This window comes from Rhopilema esculentum, chromosome 15 (genome assembly GCF_057945365.1).
Source record: "Rhopilema esculentum isolate cy_ngs chromosome 15, ASM5794536v1, whole genome shotgun sequence".
In the NCBI taxonomy this organism is placed as follows: Eukaryota; Metazoa; Cnidaria; class Scyphozoa; order Rhizostomeae; family Rhizostomatidae; genus Rhopilema; species Rhopilema esculentum.
The window spans coordinates 3,542,357-3,560,013 of record NC_142829.1 but is presented as its reverse complement, the minus strand read 5'-3'; the positions used below and the strand labels follow the sequence as shown (position 1 = coordinate 3,560,013).

The window sequence follows — 17,657 nt, the reverse complement described above, 5'->3', positions numbered from 1 at the left end:
AAAAATTTCTCGGTGACCCCTTTTTTCCCGATCATGCAGATCTCCTTGGTAACGCCAAAGAGAGGCTTAAAGGCCATAGAGGAACTACAACGGAGGAAAGTTGATAAATAATGGCAAAGAAATGCAAAAAACAAAGTGAAATGTGAACAAAAGTAAACATACCTAGAAGAGATAAAGCTGGCCCCGGGGGCTCACTCCGAGCTCAAAATCACAGGACGATGCCATGGAAATGAGTGAAACTATTTAGTACAGAGGATGCACAAGCTGTGATCCAACTATTTTTTTCTCTCTAGAAGGTTTTTTGTAAATAAAACTTCCATAATTTCTTTGTCCTTCTAGCTAGGACAATGAACTTTGTTTTGATGGAACTCTTATCTATTCTCCACATTTTAGTACTATTGTTTCTTTTTTAAATCACGTGGTTTAATGATGACGTCATCATAACGGCGGCCGGGTTGAGCAAAAATTTAGAAAATTTTAGAAAACTTTTTTGACTTGACTAGCTCTGAAAACGCCCCTACATAGCCCCCTGATTAACAAACATTTTTTTATCTTTTTATATGAACATTGTCAGACAGGTTAAAACTAAAAGTCAGGAGGTCTGAAGGGGTTTTGCTTTGAAACTCGTGAAGTTATGAAAGAAAAGCCACTTTGTGCCCCCCTAGTCTGGATAGGGTTAACCTCTTAGATTTTTAGACCACTTTTTACAGGAGAGGCTGTACCCTCTGAGCCCTCCCCCAATCTCTTAATCTTATTTTGTAACCCTACTTTGTTATGCCATTTGACACGGGGCAAGTCCCAAGTTCCCTTTTCTGATCGATACCCCATACCCCCTTGGACATCTTCAAAGTTTTTCAGAGGGACATTGTGTTGAAATGTTTCATCAAGGTTGTGTTTCTGCAAAGGTGTTTATCGTCGTTTTTCTCAACAATTGGAGTAATTTCGTGAGGCAGGCGTATATTCCGGTTTTAATGAGGCGTGCTTTTTATAATTTTTCCGGTTTCCTTGCATGTTTCCTATCATAAATAAATGTTTCTCGGTCCTTTTTCACAGTTACCAGCATTTAAGTATTAACTCGATGCTGAAAAAATTGAGTTTGGATATTCAGGAACTGGTTGCAATCAGTCAACAATTTTAGACTAAAAGATAATCAACTTCCAACCAACCACACTTTAAACGTTGTTTACCAACGTCGTTTGTTTAAGAATTTTTTAAAAAAATGCTATTAAGGCGCACCAAAAGTTTCAAGAAAGTAGGTTTTTACGAATTTTTATGTTCAAAAATTAGATGATTAGGTATACCAAAACAAACTATCCCCGGTTGGGTCGGTACTGCTACTTCTGTATGGTCGCAAGCCCGGGATTTCCCCTGAGAGATAGAGGCCTAGGAAACATTTATGTTGAAGATGGCATAAATAATGACACAAATAAATCGAGTGCTTAGCAAAATATTAAATTGTAAATTCAGTTTACTGATAGTAACAAATCTACGTAATGGTTTAGAAAATAACTTCTGTTTCGTAGGTACCAATAATTACGCTGTCAATAGGAAACGTTCAAGGCGGAGTTGATGCGGAGAAATGAAGGCACGTGCGTCAACAATGCAGTTCATCGCTTTTGCAAAACTAGCTTAGGCCTTTGAGATGTCTTCCCACTTCTTGAATGCCTCAGACGGCTTTCCTTTAGCTACATCGGATCTACCGTCGCCATTAAGCATTTTACCACTCTTATCGACAACGGCAAGCTTCGGAATTCCTTGAACTTCACAATTCTGCTTCAAGGCAGTTGAGAGCTCATTATCACTGTATGGGACTGCATAATAGGCACCATGGTCAGCGAAGTAAGATTTCATGGATGCCTCATCTCTGTCCGAAGAAACGAAGATGATTGCAAGCGGGGAGTCTTCCAAATCCTCGTAGAACATCTTCAGCATTGGAGTAAATTGTCGACATGGCGGACACCAGTGTGCTGAGAAGTAGCAGACTACAACTGTTTTGTTGGCCAAAGCTTGCTCAGCATCAACAAGATCCCCCGAGTGGCTCAAAAGTTTCTTGCCCTTGAATACACTGCCGTCTGGTAGTCCTGCCATGGCTGGTGAGGTGAGTGTCGTGTTGTAAATGGACTTATTCTAAATCGACGCCCATGGGGTTCTCCACTGCTATTATAGAAGCCGTGGCTATGGAAATAAGTCACGTGAGTTGCAACAACCACTCATAATCCAGTTTCGATTATATCAATCTTTTGTATAAGACAATAAGTTGGCTATTCTTTGCTGCCTATTATATAAAGTCAATAGTAAGTGGTAGACTGTTGAAAACCGAAACAGGAAATTTTTATTTGTTTCGGGGATTTAGGCGGAAACGAATATTTGCTGCTTGAATAACTACGTTCAATTAAAATTGCTGTGTAATCATGACTGTTGTTTCACGAAGTGTTGCAACTTACAATATGAAAATGCAATGGGGTTTTGAGAGTTGGCCAGAAAAGGTTACGAAACGCTTGCAAAAGACCGCGAAATGACCAATTTTTGTGAGGAATATCTGAGGATAGTAAACAGGGAAGCAGTCCCCCGTTCTAATTTTCGAAAGAAGCATTCTTAGATTTTGGTAGCTTTTCGAAGAGGGGTTGGGGTAGCTACGGGTGACACTTTTTGGCTTCCACAGTGAATGTCGTCATAACTTCAAACATTGCTAAAATGATCATTAGGGCCGTCGCGAGGCAAGCCTTGTTGAGGGGGGTGTGGACTACAAATTTACCTGATTAAAAAATAATTACATGAGATTCCTAAGTTGTTGTCACAAACCTCTGCAATACATTTTGTCAATCTAACTGTGTGGCATATAATTCGCAACATTCATTGTAAAATGATAACAACGGACTTTCCTAATAGTTTTGCCAGATCTGTATACCGGGACGGGCAACTACCATGGTTGCCGCCGAAGGACCAGAAAATTTTCGAATTTTGGTGCCTCCAGTAATCCTCCTAATCCTAACGAAAATTCTTTTATTTTTGCAAACAAATTGAACAGCAATTAAAAATAACTGGTACAATTTCGCCGTGGTCTTGAAAACCTCCATGTTGTCAGTTACTTCTAAATATATGTAACAAGCAGCACTAGTTGTCAATTTAGATCCCTCTTTCCATCTTAGCATGCCTTTCTAGGGGAAATGGACACAAGGGCACAATTTTACCCAAAGAGGGCCTGGATTTTTAGATTTTGTGCCAATAAGAAATCTTCAAATCTTCAAACCATTAGTTTGTTTATCTTCATTCATATCAAGAAATATCATATTTAGCCAAAGGAGCAACTACCTTAACAACCAATATTTTTCTCTGCCACACTCTCGCTTTAACACCTTCAATTTTACCCTCCAGTACCAATTTTTCGAGACCATCCTCTCTGACGACATGTCCCTAGGCCTTCTAAAACTCTGACAGGTTAGGGAACGTCTGGATCATTTCAATGTTAGTGGGGTATACGTAGGAGAGAAGGCACCGTATCACAGAAAAAGGAGCACTTTTAAAAATGGCTACTTCTAAAAAAGGGCATTTTTCTAAAAGCTGGGATCACGTGCCTCAGGTGCACCCTAGATTCCAAGCGAGGTGCCGTTTACTCCTTCAAACATCATCGACATTTTAACGAAAGTTAAAGGATTTCCCGGGATTTTAGATGTAACAATAGAATTTCCACCAAAGGTTTGCGAGATTTTCATCAAGTGATATGCCCCACGATTCCAAGGTCCTTTCTCAGACCGACTTGCATAATTATCATAATTAGTTTCTATGCAGGTGCACAGACTGTTTAGAAAAAGAAACTATCACCATGATGCAAGTGCTTATACCCTGGTCAATTGACTGTGCTTATACGAAAAGGGTATTTTCGATGAGAATATTCGTTGCACCTGCTGAAACAATGTATTTATGATACCAAGATAAAACCTTGCTAATACCAAGATAATCATGGTGTGTGTTGCTTTTGAAGAAGAAAGGCGCAGCTAGGTGCTACAGTTTTTTTTGAGCCTTCAGCCTGGGCTGCCGCATGTTTGAAATAGTGTGTGGCGAATCGTGTAACGCCTCATGTCAAAATTCGGCTAACAAAACAAACTATTTAAAAGCAGCTACGTTTGAGGAGGTATTATGCAGAGTAATAGTGCAAAAAATATGGCAATTTATATCACAATGATTATCACCTATTTTTTGTTTGAATTGTCTGTTATCTTTGTTTCTTGTTTCGTCTCTGGCAGCTTCAAGATTTTTTCAAACATATTTTTGTGCAAAATGCGAGCTAAAAAATGTTTCCCTTCTATTTTTGTGATTTTTTAATTTGGCCAACTTTTGCTGTTTGGTTAAATCAAGTTTTGACGGGCAAGGGTTTTGATAAAACAGTCATGATGGGGAAAAGGTGGCCTACAAAACGGCCACATGCTAGCATTGGCTCTAAAAATAAAACCTATATTTCAGGTGTTTTCTGCAGCTTCTATTATGCTAACTATTGTATTTTGTTGTCTATTAAAAAATCTAAACAATGCTTGTTTCCTTTTGAATGCAGAACAAAAGGCGGACCGTGGGCTCCGACTCAGGTTGGAAAGTGAGTGGCCATTAAGGTAACATTTAACACCCATAACAAAAGATCTTGAAAAATTGTTTAGCAAAAAAGTGGGGAGACCATGGCCCCCACGCCCCCTTCTTCGGAGGCCTTGCGGACAACCACTTTTCAAATTGGCTAGAGACAGAAAAAAAGAAAAATTCTGGAACTTCTATCAAAGGCGAGCTTCTAAAAACAAAAAATGTTCATAAGTAAAATATAAGACAGTCTTATTCTGAAGGATTTTCTCTTCCATCCATCTCTACGAACTTAAAAAAAACTTTCTTATTCTCGATGGTATCAGATTATGGAACTCTCTCCCCATAGAATTAAAAGAGATGCATATCAAACATCATTTTATGAATCAGATGAAACACTTTCTCCTGGACAACTTCTAGAACTGTTAACTTGATTGTTCTATAATTGCATTCAGTATTATCCATGATCATCATTATTATTACTATATTATTATAGTTTTTATGATTTATTTCTTACTGTTTTTATTCAAACTTGAAATTGTAATGTAAAACACATAAGACTGGCCACATGGCTCAATAGCTTGCCTTTAAGTTCTTTTCATGTGTCCATCAGCCTAAAGTCTTAAATAATTTGATATATTTACATTTTAAGAAGCTATTTTTATGCTGAAAAATAGTTTAAGTTTGAGTTTGAATACCTTATTTTATGTTTAAAACCCATATAAAAAAATACACTGTCATAATTTGTTCTTAGAATTTTCGCTGCCTTCCGGCAACCTCCTCGGTACGAGTGAATTCTTACAAAACTGTAGCTATTATCTGCATGTCTGTAGCACGAGAAAAATGACATCGATGACGCACTTTGTGTTATTTTTCGCCAAAAAATATATCCAAGGCTTGAAATGTTTAGCAAAGCTTTGAGTGCCTGAATTGATAATAGATAATAAGGCTTGGAAAGTATGATAAATCAATTCAAAAGTGACTTTTGTTGACTTTGTACATCTTGTGAAGTGAAAAACCTAAATTTTCTGATCAACCCCCCTCCCCAATCCCTGGGTGGTCTAGTAAATGTATAATAAAAAGAGGGGCTCAACTAAAAGGAACTCGCTTAATAACGGGCGCTGCATAGAAGATGTTCCTTGTACATACTTGGTCAAATTGCACAAAATGTCAGATTACAATTTCAAGTTAAGAAATCTAGAAAGTACAAATTTAGAAATAAGATTAAGTCAAGTTGTTGCAATCTCTTTAAATTAGCTATTTATTTTTCCCCTTTCTTTTAACTATTAGTTGCTGCATTACCATCCGGCAAATAACTTTACCATCAGGCATCAGGCAAAAGACTGAAGTATTCCCGCAGATTAGCTTCTAGTTTAGAGTTTTCTTGATATAGCCTTCAAGCATTCTTTTTCAGTCCATTTGGGCATTTTAACACCTCAACTAGGCATCTTTTATTTCTTACGTGATTCACAGTTCGCATTTCCACTCTTCGGCCCTTTCCATCTCTTTCTTAGATAGACAGGGAATTTTGCATAACAATCTAGCAAACTGGGTAACCGAAGTTTTTGAAGTTTATATCGTAAGAATAAAGGCCACTTCATTCACAACTGAATTTTAAGGTACCTCAGCCTCAGCTAGTTCTTTATTTGTATTTTAACTTTTCACAAATTGAGGCTCGTGTTCTTATATATTCAAGCCATGTATGTTCGTTTCAATGTACTCTATATATAAGTAAGCAGTGCATGCTAGAAATGGTAAAATATAAGAAGAAAGATTCAACCATCTGTGCTAAAACTAAAATGACAGAAGAAAACAAAAGCATTAAAAGATTTTTGGGGATTTCCCTGCCTTCATTAAGATTACTATAAAGCAATAGCATTTATCTCTAGGAGTCAGAAGGCTTCAGCTGAGAAAGAATATTTTCAAATAGCTTTCCAGTCGATTATTTAGTAAATTTGTCATTGTCTGTTATTTGGTTTAAAAAGCCCCTTTTTATTAGTTTTTGGCTTTCTGATTTTAGTTTATTGATTTTTTTACTTCAGCGTCTACTTTTTAATTTTTGTCGTTCAGTGTCTTGCTTTAAACTAGGAACGTCCGAACTGTGGGCAACGGGGGTAAGTTTCCCTTTAACTTTGGAATTTCCTCCTTTTCTGAAATTTAGTGCCCCTTTGTCTCCCCGACTTCAAATTGCTTCTATAACCACGATTGCTAAACTTGCCTTTGGAATTTATCTCTTTCTAATTGCATCCCGCTTGTCATAGAGAGCAGGTATGTGATGGGTATCGTTATGGGTATCATGCCAAAGAGTGTTTTTTTTCTTTCTGTTGGGCAGGTCGGAAGTTTGAATTGAATATATTCATTTTCTGATATTTACATTTAAAGAATTGATCAGAAATATTTCGATGACAAAACACTGGATCATGAATAATTTAACCTGTTGCTTCCATTATTAGCAAAATGCTAATTTTTTTCTAGCTTGACTGTTACGAAGCATCACTTTCAAACAAAGATATTTTGCATAAATTTCTCTTGTGAGCAACAAGGAAGATCAATTAAACTGAGCTATTTTCACCAGAACCGGCAAATTCTGGACATTTTCTATTGGGAAGTGCTTCCACTGTAAATGTAATTTTCTTTCAAGAAAAAAATCGGGCATTTTTGTAAGGAAAAAAGATGGAAATTAGCAAGGAAACTTTACAAGGAAAGTTTCTTTGCCCATTTATTCTGGTTTGAGCATATATGTATCATTCAAAAGCTTGGACGATAGTTTATGCTCCGACACATGTCAGAGGGTCGGGGGGGGGGGCAAAGGAAACTTGAGACTCATTACAGAAAAATTACGGTGCATGCCTTCTCGCCCCCGTCGCAGGCATCCCTGTCATAATAGTGTTTAAGACACCACATGGAATGATAATCTGACTGGAATGAAAGATTGATGCTAACATACTAGGGGGAGATAAAATACCAAGTTTGATCAAGATTATGATAGGAGTCTTTTTCTGATGGTGCTGCAGTAAAAATGGGCCTTAATAATTTTCGTTAATGGAAACAGATACACGTTTTTTAAAAGAACACTTGGCTCCAGTTTCTGCTTGGCGTTTCCTATTTTTCTCATAATTTCGGACTCAAATGTTTCCAATTTTTTTTATTATTCTTGTAATCAAGTTCCCTGTTCATAGCAGTGTCCGGACATAACACGTGCTTGATAAAATTCCTCTGTCTTGGCTGTTGCACTTGTACCTGCTTTGTTGCTATTCTTTTATTTTTTAAATATTTGCTGGTATTTCTTGTGTTTTGTTGAATCTCGGTGTTTTGTTGACCTGCCTTGTTTCTTATGTTGCTCTTATTTTTTAGGCAAATCTCAGCCTGATGTTTCAAGGGTTGTTCTTATAATAGACGTTTAGGCGATGACTGAGAATCCGCATAAAATGATTTATGTGATCATGAAAATCCGGACGGTGGTGGACAAACAGAATCGATGAGGCTTTTCCGATTCAAGCACTAGTTTCTTGAAATGAGCCCATTGCCTTTCCTAATTTACCCAATTTTTTTACCAATGCTAAAATTAAATTATGCCCTTAGAGTGTTCCAAATGGTTACCTTTTTACTTGCACAACACCAACTTCGTCTTATTACTCTTTTCTAAGCATTAGGGGTGAAGATGGGGGCTAATTATTGTGCTCTAGTAAGCCAATTGTGTTTTGTCATATAAATACCGATTGTCCCATCTTTTAGCATTACTTGTTGGGGGAGAGAGCTAAACCTGCTAAAAACCAAACGCAAGATGATTTTTAAATGGTTTTAAAGCACATAACAGGTATTGTTGTGGATTTTAGTGCCGCCCCCCCCCCCAACTTTCACCTACACGGTCCCTGAGAGCAGATACCCTTGCCATATAGCCTTTGCTTATGGACTATCTCAATTTGGGTTCTCTTTGCAAAGAACACACGCTAAATATTTTTGCAGGAAGCGGCGTTTTTTATCTCGATTCTTTCCATTTTCCCGCGAGAGTCTACATTGCTACTTCTCATGTCATTTGTTTACAATAGCCTGGCAACAGACAAATTGTTTGAAATTTGAAGGTGGCTCTTATTTCCTTTGCAGTTATTTTGATTTTTAGCTCTGGTGTGTTAAATGATCAGCCTTCTATTGTAAAAGGTAATAAGATGTTTCGTTGACCTCAGAGTCTTCTGTCAAAGTGTTTTTTCTATTTTCCAAGCTGTCATTATAGAGAATTATCCAAAAGCTTTGAAGACAAACGTTGTCAGCCATAAAGCTGGTGCTGTTTACCCTCCATTGTTCCTCTTACAAACAATGATTCGATCGACTGTTCCCAAGTTGCTTCTTAAATAGTGATTTCAGAGGCCAGGAATGAAATTTGCCAATTATATTGAAAATTCTCAAAGACGTTGCTAGGTTTGATTGCAAATCAATTGCTAGACCTATTTTGTTGTAGGTTTACCGTTCTGGTAACTCACGCCTGGTGTCTGAATTGAGAAAACCCATATTCGGAAAATAAAGATCGACACACAGCCAACGGAACTACTGTTTTTGATTCTTCAAAACATCATCTCTCGCCTGGAAAGTAAGTCCAAATTTTATCGCATATTTTCTTTTTTCCTTCTCCGCACCATAGTTAATAGATTGTGTCAGTATTTAGCGATTGGATATATACTTATAGCATTTTTTGAAATTGCAAAATTACCTCGTTGGCAATTTGAAACCAAAATGAGTCAAATGGCGTCTGTAAATGACATACGTTTGCAGTGTGATATCTTACATTGGAAGTCAACTAGAACAGAATTAAAGTATGTATGATGATACATTGAACACCTCGAGATCATTGAAAAAGTTGGCTCGAGATCATCGAAAATGTTGGCTAAAAACAAATTAATATCGTAGAAGGTATGATAAATTAAATTTACTTGCAAGTCCACGTTTCAACGTCTTTTTTTTGGGGTATGCTTCTTGCTACAATCATCAAGTAAATCAAAGCATGCGGTAGCTGAAAAAAAGATAACAGTATGCGCCATTAACAGGTTTTAATCGAAACAATTTCTATTATTTTAGTTGTTATACGAAAACCTGTTGATCAATAAACTATTCAAACATTTCACAAAGAACTTGGCATCAGTTTTCAAGAATATTGTTTCCACAGGGCCTACGTACGTACGTATGCGTCACAATTGTGAAAGGGGGGCAAGGCTAACAAAAGTATGGGGCCGGGGCTTTTTCCCCTTTATTACAGCTTTAAAACTACTTGCTTCGCAAAAAAGTGGGGGGGGGAGCATGGCCCCTCCGGCCCTTTCGGCCCCCCGGTGGCGTGGGCCATGTTAATAAGAATAATAATAGCGCATTACAATTGAAAATATTAAGTCTAATTTAAAATGTATGTTATCAAAGGGGTAAAAGTTTAAAAGGTTTTTATTAAAATCTAAGTTAAAACAATTTATTCAATAAAATACTTTTTCAAATTGGTTTTAAAAGTTCCTCAATCAAATAGGTTTTAAAAGTTTCTAAAGTGTTGCATGCTTTAACTGAGTAGGGAAGTCTGTTTCAGAGGGAAGGGGCAACATTTGTAAAAGCACGATCACCAGCCGTAACTAATTTGGTCTTTCCTACATCTAATAATAGTTCATCACCACCAGATCTAGTCCAACCAAAATCTTTCAGAACTCAAAAACCTCTACTCCTATCAATATGCTATGAACAATTGTTCTTGAACGATAGCGAAAATGGACTCAGTTCAAGAACCGACACTGATTATGATTATAATGGTGATAAAAACGATGATAGATGAAGTTGCTATTTCCTTTGACTAGGTTATAAATTTCTGACTCCAATAATACTTCCAATTTTGTAAATTCTCAATTTGCCTAAATTCAAAAGTCGTCTTGCTTAAAATCGAAGAAAATCTTATCAAAATATTTGTAGCTAATTAACTTTCATTTAGTGTTCCGAGCAGTTACATAATGCTTTTTTGTTTTAGCACATGTTTATAACTGCTCTTCCTTGCGTTTTACTCGATTTTTCTTCAAATCCGAGTTTAGAATTATGTTGAATCCATATTAACAAGAGACCGCATTTAAGCTGCACATTGTGACTACAGCAACGTTTAGAGCTGTTAATAATCAGCATAGGTGGATGTAGCTAAGTTTTATGATTGATTCTCGAAAGTATTTCGACAAATGCCAATAGGATTCTTCATATATTGATGATGTTGTTATTGGATGGTAAAGCTTATCAGGCCTTTTAAACGAGGAATATCTAAAGAGAGACGAGCCTGTCTGGAAACAAAATCTCAATCGCAGATTCTTAACCCGAACCACCATATTTGAAGATTCTTTCGCACGAGATTGTTTGTGTTCACTAAGTTTGTATTTCAGAAACGTTTAGACAGAATATATCTCCGAACCCCCTATCCATGCCATGTTACTATACTTAGACTTAATTTAATGTGTCACATCACATTCATTGCAAGATTGCAGCACATTCACCACCAGATTGCGACATATTCATCGGGACATTATTTCATCAGATCCATTATCAAGCGCAACCATAGAGGCAAATCCACCATCAAATTCTAAGAGAGTGGGGTTTCCCTTGAAAATTTGATCGTGAAACCAACAGAAACTTCTGCGAACTTCTTGTCCTATGTTTCGGATAGCCGCTGACTTCCCTAAACAAACGTGTCTGTGTGGAATAGTGAGAAAAAAACATATGTGCATCAGATCTAGGCTCTTTCACCTAAAAGACCAGTCATTAATTAAAATGCATATTTCTTCATACCAATTTTTGTCAAAGAGCCTTTGTTATCGACAAAACTGCTTTTATGTCTGCCGATTAATTTATCCTTTTCCACTTATCAAAAATGTTCTCATATCAAATTTTTAAGGGCTTCAAGTATTCTTACTATTATCTCGAACCCCCATTGGTGAGGTTTGGTTCTCTAAGTATGTCCCAGCATACTCTTATATTGCTTATGACTAATCTCTTTTGGCAACCCCCTGATTTTTACTTTTGCAGCCGTTTGTCTAATTGCTCACGAATGTTAATTTGAATTAATTCTATTGCAAAACTCGAATGTATATCTTGTTAAATACTTTCATTTGTTTTTGTATTGCTTGTTTAGCTTGTGAATTTTAACAAAAAATAACTAAGGTAATGTAGGTATCTCAAGCAGGTGATGTATTAAAAATTCTTACATGTCATAAAAATTACAGACTTTGGCACCAACAATTGTGTGCAAATGTTTTCTATAAAAACAGAATATTCAGACGTGAGAAGAGTGAATATTTGCGATACTAAATTGACAGTCAATCTCATATTCAAATTTTTATTGATTGATATGTTTTTCGGTACTTTTTATTGAGCGGATCATCACAGCAGTTTTCTTAGCCTTGTTTTTGCCTGTAAAAAATATCAAATGCGGTTACGTTGATGAAATTCTCCTGCCGTTCTCGACAGATGGCATTTAAGCATTTTTCTTTAAAAAATATTGATCTTAATTTGTGAAAAAAGGTATTCTCTTTTGTGTTGACAATGCCACATTTCTGTGGCAATATGACCACGCTCATTCAACACGTTTGTAAGCATTTGGTTAAACGCGAATGTTGCTAAGATATGATTTTGAGTTGACGTTATATACACACTTTTTTTATAAGAATACCTAATTTTTTGCCAAGCCTCAATATTCTTAATAATTTTCGTTTTTTAGCCTAAGATTATTTTTGAAATATTCTTGCCCAACACAAGGCGTAAATTCGCCTCAAGATCAAAGAAAAATATTAAATTATTTTTTGATGTGTTGCTTCATCATAAATTTCAACAAGAACAAACAGAACAGCAAATGTGATATTAAAATGCAAAAGCTAATGATACAAATACGATCCTATTCCAAAAGCGTCAAAGTGACAGTTGTTTTAATTTGGGAGCAAACTCAGATTAAGGAAAAATTTTAGTCTTGATGAAGGTTAAGCCTGGCATTATTCTTAAATTATTCTTAAATTTTAAGCCTCAATATTCTTATAGACTTTATTCTTATAAAGAAAGTGTGTACTTCACAGGGATACCCTCTATTGAAGAATTTTTCTCTACTGCCTGAACATGTGGTGCTTACCAAAGAATAAGTCTTACAAGTTATGCGCAAAGTTTTCTTTTCATTCGTTTCTTTATTGGTCCGTCCAGGGTGCAACCCGAACTTAGACAATCCTAATCGAGAGTCTGGTTTTAAATGGAGTCAGCATAATGGAGTCATATAAATTGAACATAGGGTGGTGCTGTTGAGGTGGCTCAGCCCCCCTTGTTTAAATTCAGAGAGATTTTTTCGGGGGGGGGGGGGGTTAGCCCCCTTTGCAAGTGAGTTTATATTTGGTTGGACGAATTCTGTGTTGGCTCGTTGTTACACTTCAGATTCCTCATGAATGAGCAATTTCTTATCAGTTTTTTCGTGTCATCGAATAGTTTTAATGACTTCTACACACAATGGAGAGTCTTTAACATAAATGGGTTTTGTAAAGATATGGTTATGGGTGTGGTCTCTTGAGTTTGCCTACAGCACAGCTTCCTTTTTTAACTTTTTAGGACGGCACCCCTTGGTGAATCCTGTTTTATGCTGGGGAGATGGACGAGAGAGAGTTTTTGTCAAAGAGAACAGCCTGGCAACTTGATCATTTTTTCACATGTTCTTTGACTGCAAGATGCTGTTTCCTCACTCATTAAATCAAAAAGATTTCTCTTGTTCATTATTTCAATTAACTCTCGACGCAAATGCTCAATGCAAACGCTCGATGCAATTTATTTATAAGGTAAAAGTGTTAACTTTATCGATTTTTGCTTTCGACTTGAGAGAGTTTAAAGATATAAAGATTTTAGGGGTGCTGTGCTGGTCATTCCAACGCAATGCATATCCTAACAGCTTTCCACATTTTGAAATCGCCTACAACCACTGCCAAAATTACTTGGAACACCCTACACTTTGCGCTGTGCTTTTCTATTTTTCATTTGTTTTCCCGAACACAACTACTTCCGTCCCCCTTTCCCCCAAAACAATGTTGAAAGTATTGAAAGTATAGAAAAATATTATACAAGGCACACCAAAAAGCGTACTCCACAACCCCATCCTTTTTCTATAGTAAATCAACATTGTTCCTAGGGGGAGAGGGGGATGAATCTGCCTTTGAAAACTGACATTAGTGTTCCACGACTTTTGGCAGTGATTGTAGCTTCTATATTTTCCTCCTTGGCTACAGCCAAGGCTTATTACACGGTACTGGCCTATGCTGTCTGTTACTATTTTATAGCCCCAGTCTATGAAATCCCTATACATCAAGGTGATTGTTTTCCAGAAACTTGATATATCGAGTATCATGTTGGCTGGGAATTAAGCCATAGTATCACATAAATATTTTCTTATTCTTTCGTTAAATAATGAATTTCCAATTGTCTCGTAAATTATGAATTTCTAATAAGCAAAGCTAAAACCTCATCCTACATACATACATATACATACATACATACATACATACATACATACACACATACATACATACATACATACATACATACATACATACATACATACATACATACATACATACATACATACATACATACATACATACATACATACATACATACATACATACATACATACATACATACATACATACATACATACATACATATATACATACATACATAATTTTATTTGATATGCAGTGTTTGCTAATTGGCAGCATGTAGCTGGTGCTAAAAACTTAAACGTCTGAGATCAATGTGGCAAAAAATATTAATAAATCAACACGTTGCACTATGTTTTTTAAAAAAAACTTAAGTCAGATTGAGTAAAAGAAACTAAAGATAAGATTCCAAATGATTTCAGTTTCATGTAGATGAAATTCCAATTCCAATTCGAGTCTAAAGTATTACATATTGTTGATAACTCTTTTTCCGAATTCCCATGGTTCTCAATGCTTTTCACTTCAATGGATAGTCTGTTCCATATTGCGCCTGCTCTGTGTTTGAATGATTTTCGTCCACATGCAGTTATAGGTCTGTTCAAGACGACTTTTTACATTATCCCTAAGATTCATTGATTCTGATTTAGAACGTTCTATCATGTCCTTTCTCGTGATACAATCTGTGTGCTATGTTAACATGTTAAGATCCTCTACTCCACCCCCCCCCCCCCTCCTGTTAAGATGTAGGACTCCTGTTAAGGCCTCGACTTGTTGCATTTTTTACCACTCCTACCAAAAAAGAACGTTCCCACCCTTTTCAATCGTTGCATGAAGTTTCTTTTTGGAAGACCACTCTTATATTATTTTTCGACAATTGCAAATCTCCAGCAAGGGTCCTTTCAAAAGAGTAACTCAGAATGGATCCTATAACTTTTATTTTACAGAGCAAATAGACGAATTATTTTCCTCGATGTTCGCTTAATTTTATGAGAGAATGTTGGGAAGTGGAGGGGTACCTTTTTGCCAGGTTTTCTCTGTGTAAAGTTCTTTGATTCCGAAACTGCATTATTTAGCCAAAGACAGACATGACTGTTCTCAATGGCGTTTCCTGCGGTACAAAGTCGTTTTCTGACAGTTTAAGCGCGTAGTCTAAAAATTTTCAATTTTCTCTCCACCCTTCCGTAGCCTAGTAGCTGGTGCAGCCTATGAATATAACTTTTAGCGTCTGTTCGACCTGAATATGACCTTAAGGAACAGGAGCCTATAACAATGTTTTTTGTGTTAGTATTTTATCCTGTTTAAGATCGACTATTTGACCTAGAAAGAAGCACATACAGTGGTCCAGTACACCTGTCCTAACGATTACCCGCGCTAATACTGCGGGTCACATTCCAGCTCGTTGTATATAAATGAATTTGAAAACAGAGTCGGAGTTTCTGAAGTTCAACTTCTTCATTGATGATTACATTGTACAAGCTTCTTGCATTTTGATTGATTGAAGTCTGCGACACGACCTGATATTGTTTGCCATTGTAATAGGAGTGTGTTGCGAATGTAAGCAGATTTGCCAAAAATACCTGTTGGAATTATTACAATTTTGCTCGAATGTTAGTGTGATAAGCTCCATTTTGTTCATGTTTTCTCAAAATTTATTTTTGTATATCTCAATGTTTATCGGTAATGCGTTTGTTGTTTTTGTTTCAGAAGCATTTCTCTGATTGAGTCCAAGTTGTGAAAGTATGGAAACATAGATGATGCAAAAAAATTGGAGTTAAAGGTAACTGTTATTTTTGTTTTAACGTAATTTTGTAACTTGCATTTTGTAATCGCACTCCTACATCAGTTAAAAATTATTCAAACTGTACCTCGTTTTTGGACGCAAGACATATTAGTCAAAATATCATTTGAAGTTCAAATATCTTTCCAAATTTCTGCTAAATTCAAAATTGATATATAATTTCCATGAGCAATATAGTCAGTTTTAGATCTACAGCATTGCTGATGTTGATAAGTTTCTTGGTCAAAAGAAAGAAAGACTGTAAAACAGTAATTTAAGAAATCAATCAGATATTGATAATGCAACTAGCCAGTAATATAGCTGGGAGTATAGAAAAACCCCATGATATATCTGGTAAATATATATGTAATCTGTGTGTTCTTGTTGAAATGGCAAAAATTTCTAGTCGAAGTCTCGAGATTTCCAACGAGGCAAAAAATTCAAGCCATATTTTTGAGCAAACCCAAGACAAAAATGCTTGTCTAAATTTCTGTCTTTTTTCCTTGAGAAAAATCCCATTGATTATTATAGCAAAACTTAACAAAGATTAATAAAACTAGAAGTGTTTACTGCATTATAATCCCTCTGTGACATCACTGCATTTGTCCGTAACTTTTAAAAAGGTTAATTTAAACTATAATGTAACTGTTAACTCTTGATATTCGTCATCACCTTTCTTTGCATGTTTTTTGGCAAAATCTTAGAAGGAATTTAGCTTCATTTTTCATTTCTTTTATCCCTTTGAGTTAAAAAATAATCAGTTCTCATGAAAACCTTTCGAATAAAAAAAATGTGATGTCATATTTAACAAACTCTATGAATTTAGAATCTTTTGATCCCAGATTGAGGACAGGTAACCTCAAATAATATGTTTTTCATAATGCAATCGTACATTTGAAAGCATGAGAACAGCAGTTAGATGTATAAATTAAAAATAATTCAGAAATAATAAACAAAAAGGTTAAAGGCACTTATATCCCATACCTTTTTTTGAAAATTTCTTTCATTTGCTGTATAGATCTTTTCAAATTCACCTGTTGTAAAATACGTAAGAAATCGTTTCAGTCATGGAAAATTAGCCATGTTCTAGAAAAACGAGGTATAACTCCGAAGGTGGCTAACAAGTATTCGATTCTGCATAGGTGATGCTTAGAGCTTCGACTTATTGACTCTTCAAAATCGTCGCTACAAATAGTCGACTTTGTTGCCAAAACCTAATGCTCTTTTGCAAAATTTTCACAAAAACACCTTTTCAATTGTCTTGATATGTATTTAACTGTACAATGATTACTGAGCATAGCGTGGAAGCTACTTTTATTGACTAGTTAAAAATTCGTGCAATTGCACATAGTGACTTACTCCGAATTTTCAGAAATATTTTCAATGAACTTTCAAATTTTTCTTGTAAGGATCAATCGTGTAAGGACTTATTTATCTTTTGGTAGAAAGATTTTAGCAAAAAGCAGCTGCCATTTCTATGTTCAAACATGTACTCTTACAGTGTTGTATTTACACTCAGTTTCACTCGTTTCAAAAAGCAAATTTGGAGAAAAAAGAAAATAGAGACTAAAGATGTTTAACTTTGTGCTAGTTTGCTGGCTTTTTGCTAGTCACCAAGAGGAATACTGCCAGGGTTTGATTATAACCTAAGGTTCTACATATGGCTTTCCCTAAGGTTACCGTTTATATTGTTTTCCTTCTCGATTGTGTATGCTCACAAGAGTTCCTCTTTCTTTAAAATGCTTTAAACTAGTGTTCCATCTGATGATATACCATGTTTATTCGGTTATTGGCAGCAGCTTAAATTGATTTTGATATTGATTGATATTGAGGACGATATTGATGCTCCGTCATCT

General features: G+C 36.0%; 2 protein-coding genes across 6 annotated transcripts in view; one reads left to right on the top strand and one right to left on the bottom strand.

Moving 5' to 3' along the window:
• Positions 1 to 1,431: 1,431 nt before the first annotated feature.
• Positions 1,432 to 2,154, bottom strand: LOC135685567 (nucleoredoxin-like protein 2). Its single transcript, XM_065201549.2, has one exon. The coding sequence runs from the start codon at positions 2,086 to 2,088 to the stop codon at positions 1,630 to 1,632; it is 459 nt and encodes a 152-aa protein (XP_065057621.1). The 5' UTR covers positions 2,089 to 2,154; the 3' UTR covers positions 1,432 to 1,629.
• Positions 2,155 to 8,857: 6,703 nt separating this feature from the next.
• Positions 8,858 to 17,657, top strand: part of LOC135685050 (patched domain-containing protein 3) — a 29,471-nt gene continuing 20,671 nt past the window's right edge. The window contains exons 1-3 of one of the 5 annotated variants that reach the window (XM_065200783.2): positions 8,858 to 9,148; positions 13,147 to 13,370; positions 15,729 to 15,801. The gene's annotated coding sequence lies outside the window, so the exon portion shown is untranslated. Of the gene's footprint in view, positions 9,149 to 13,146; positions 13,371 to 14,771; positions 15,579 to 15,728; positions 15,802 to 17,657 lie in introns of those variants that run through there. The other 4 variants (XM_065200784.2, XM_065200782.2, XM_065200786.2 and 1 more) reach the window with 4 other exon arrangements.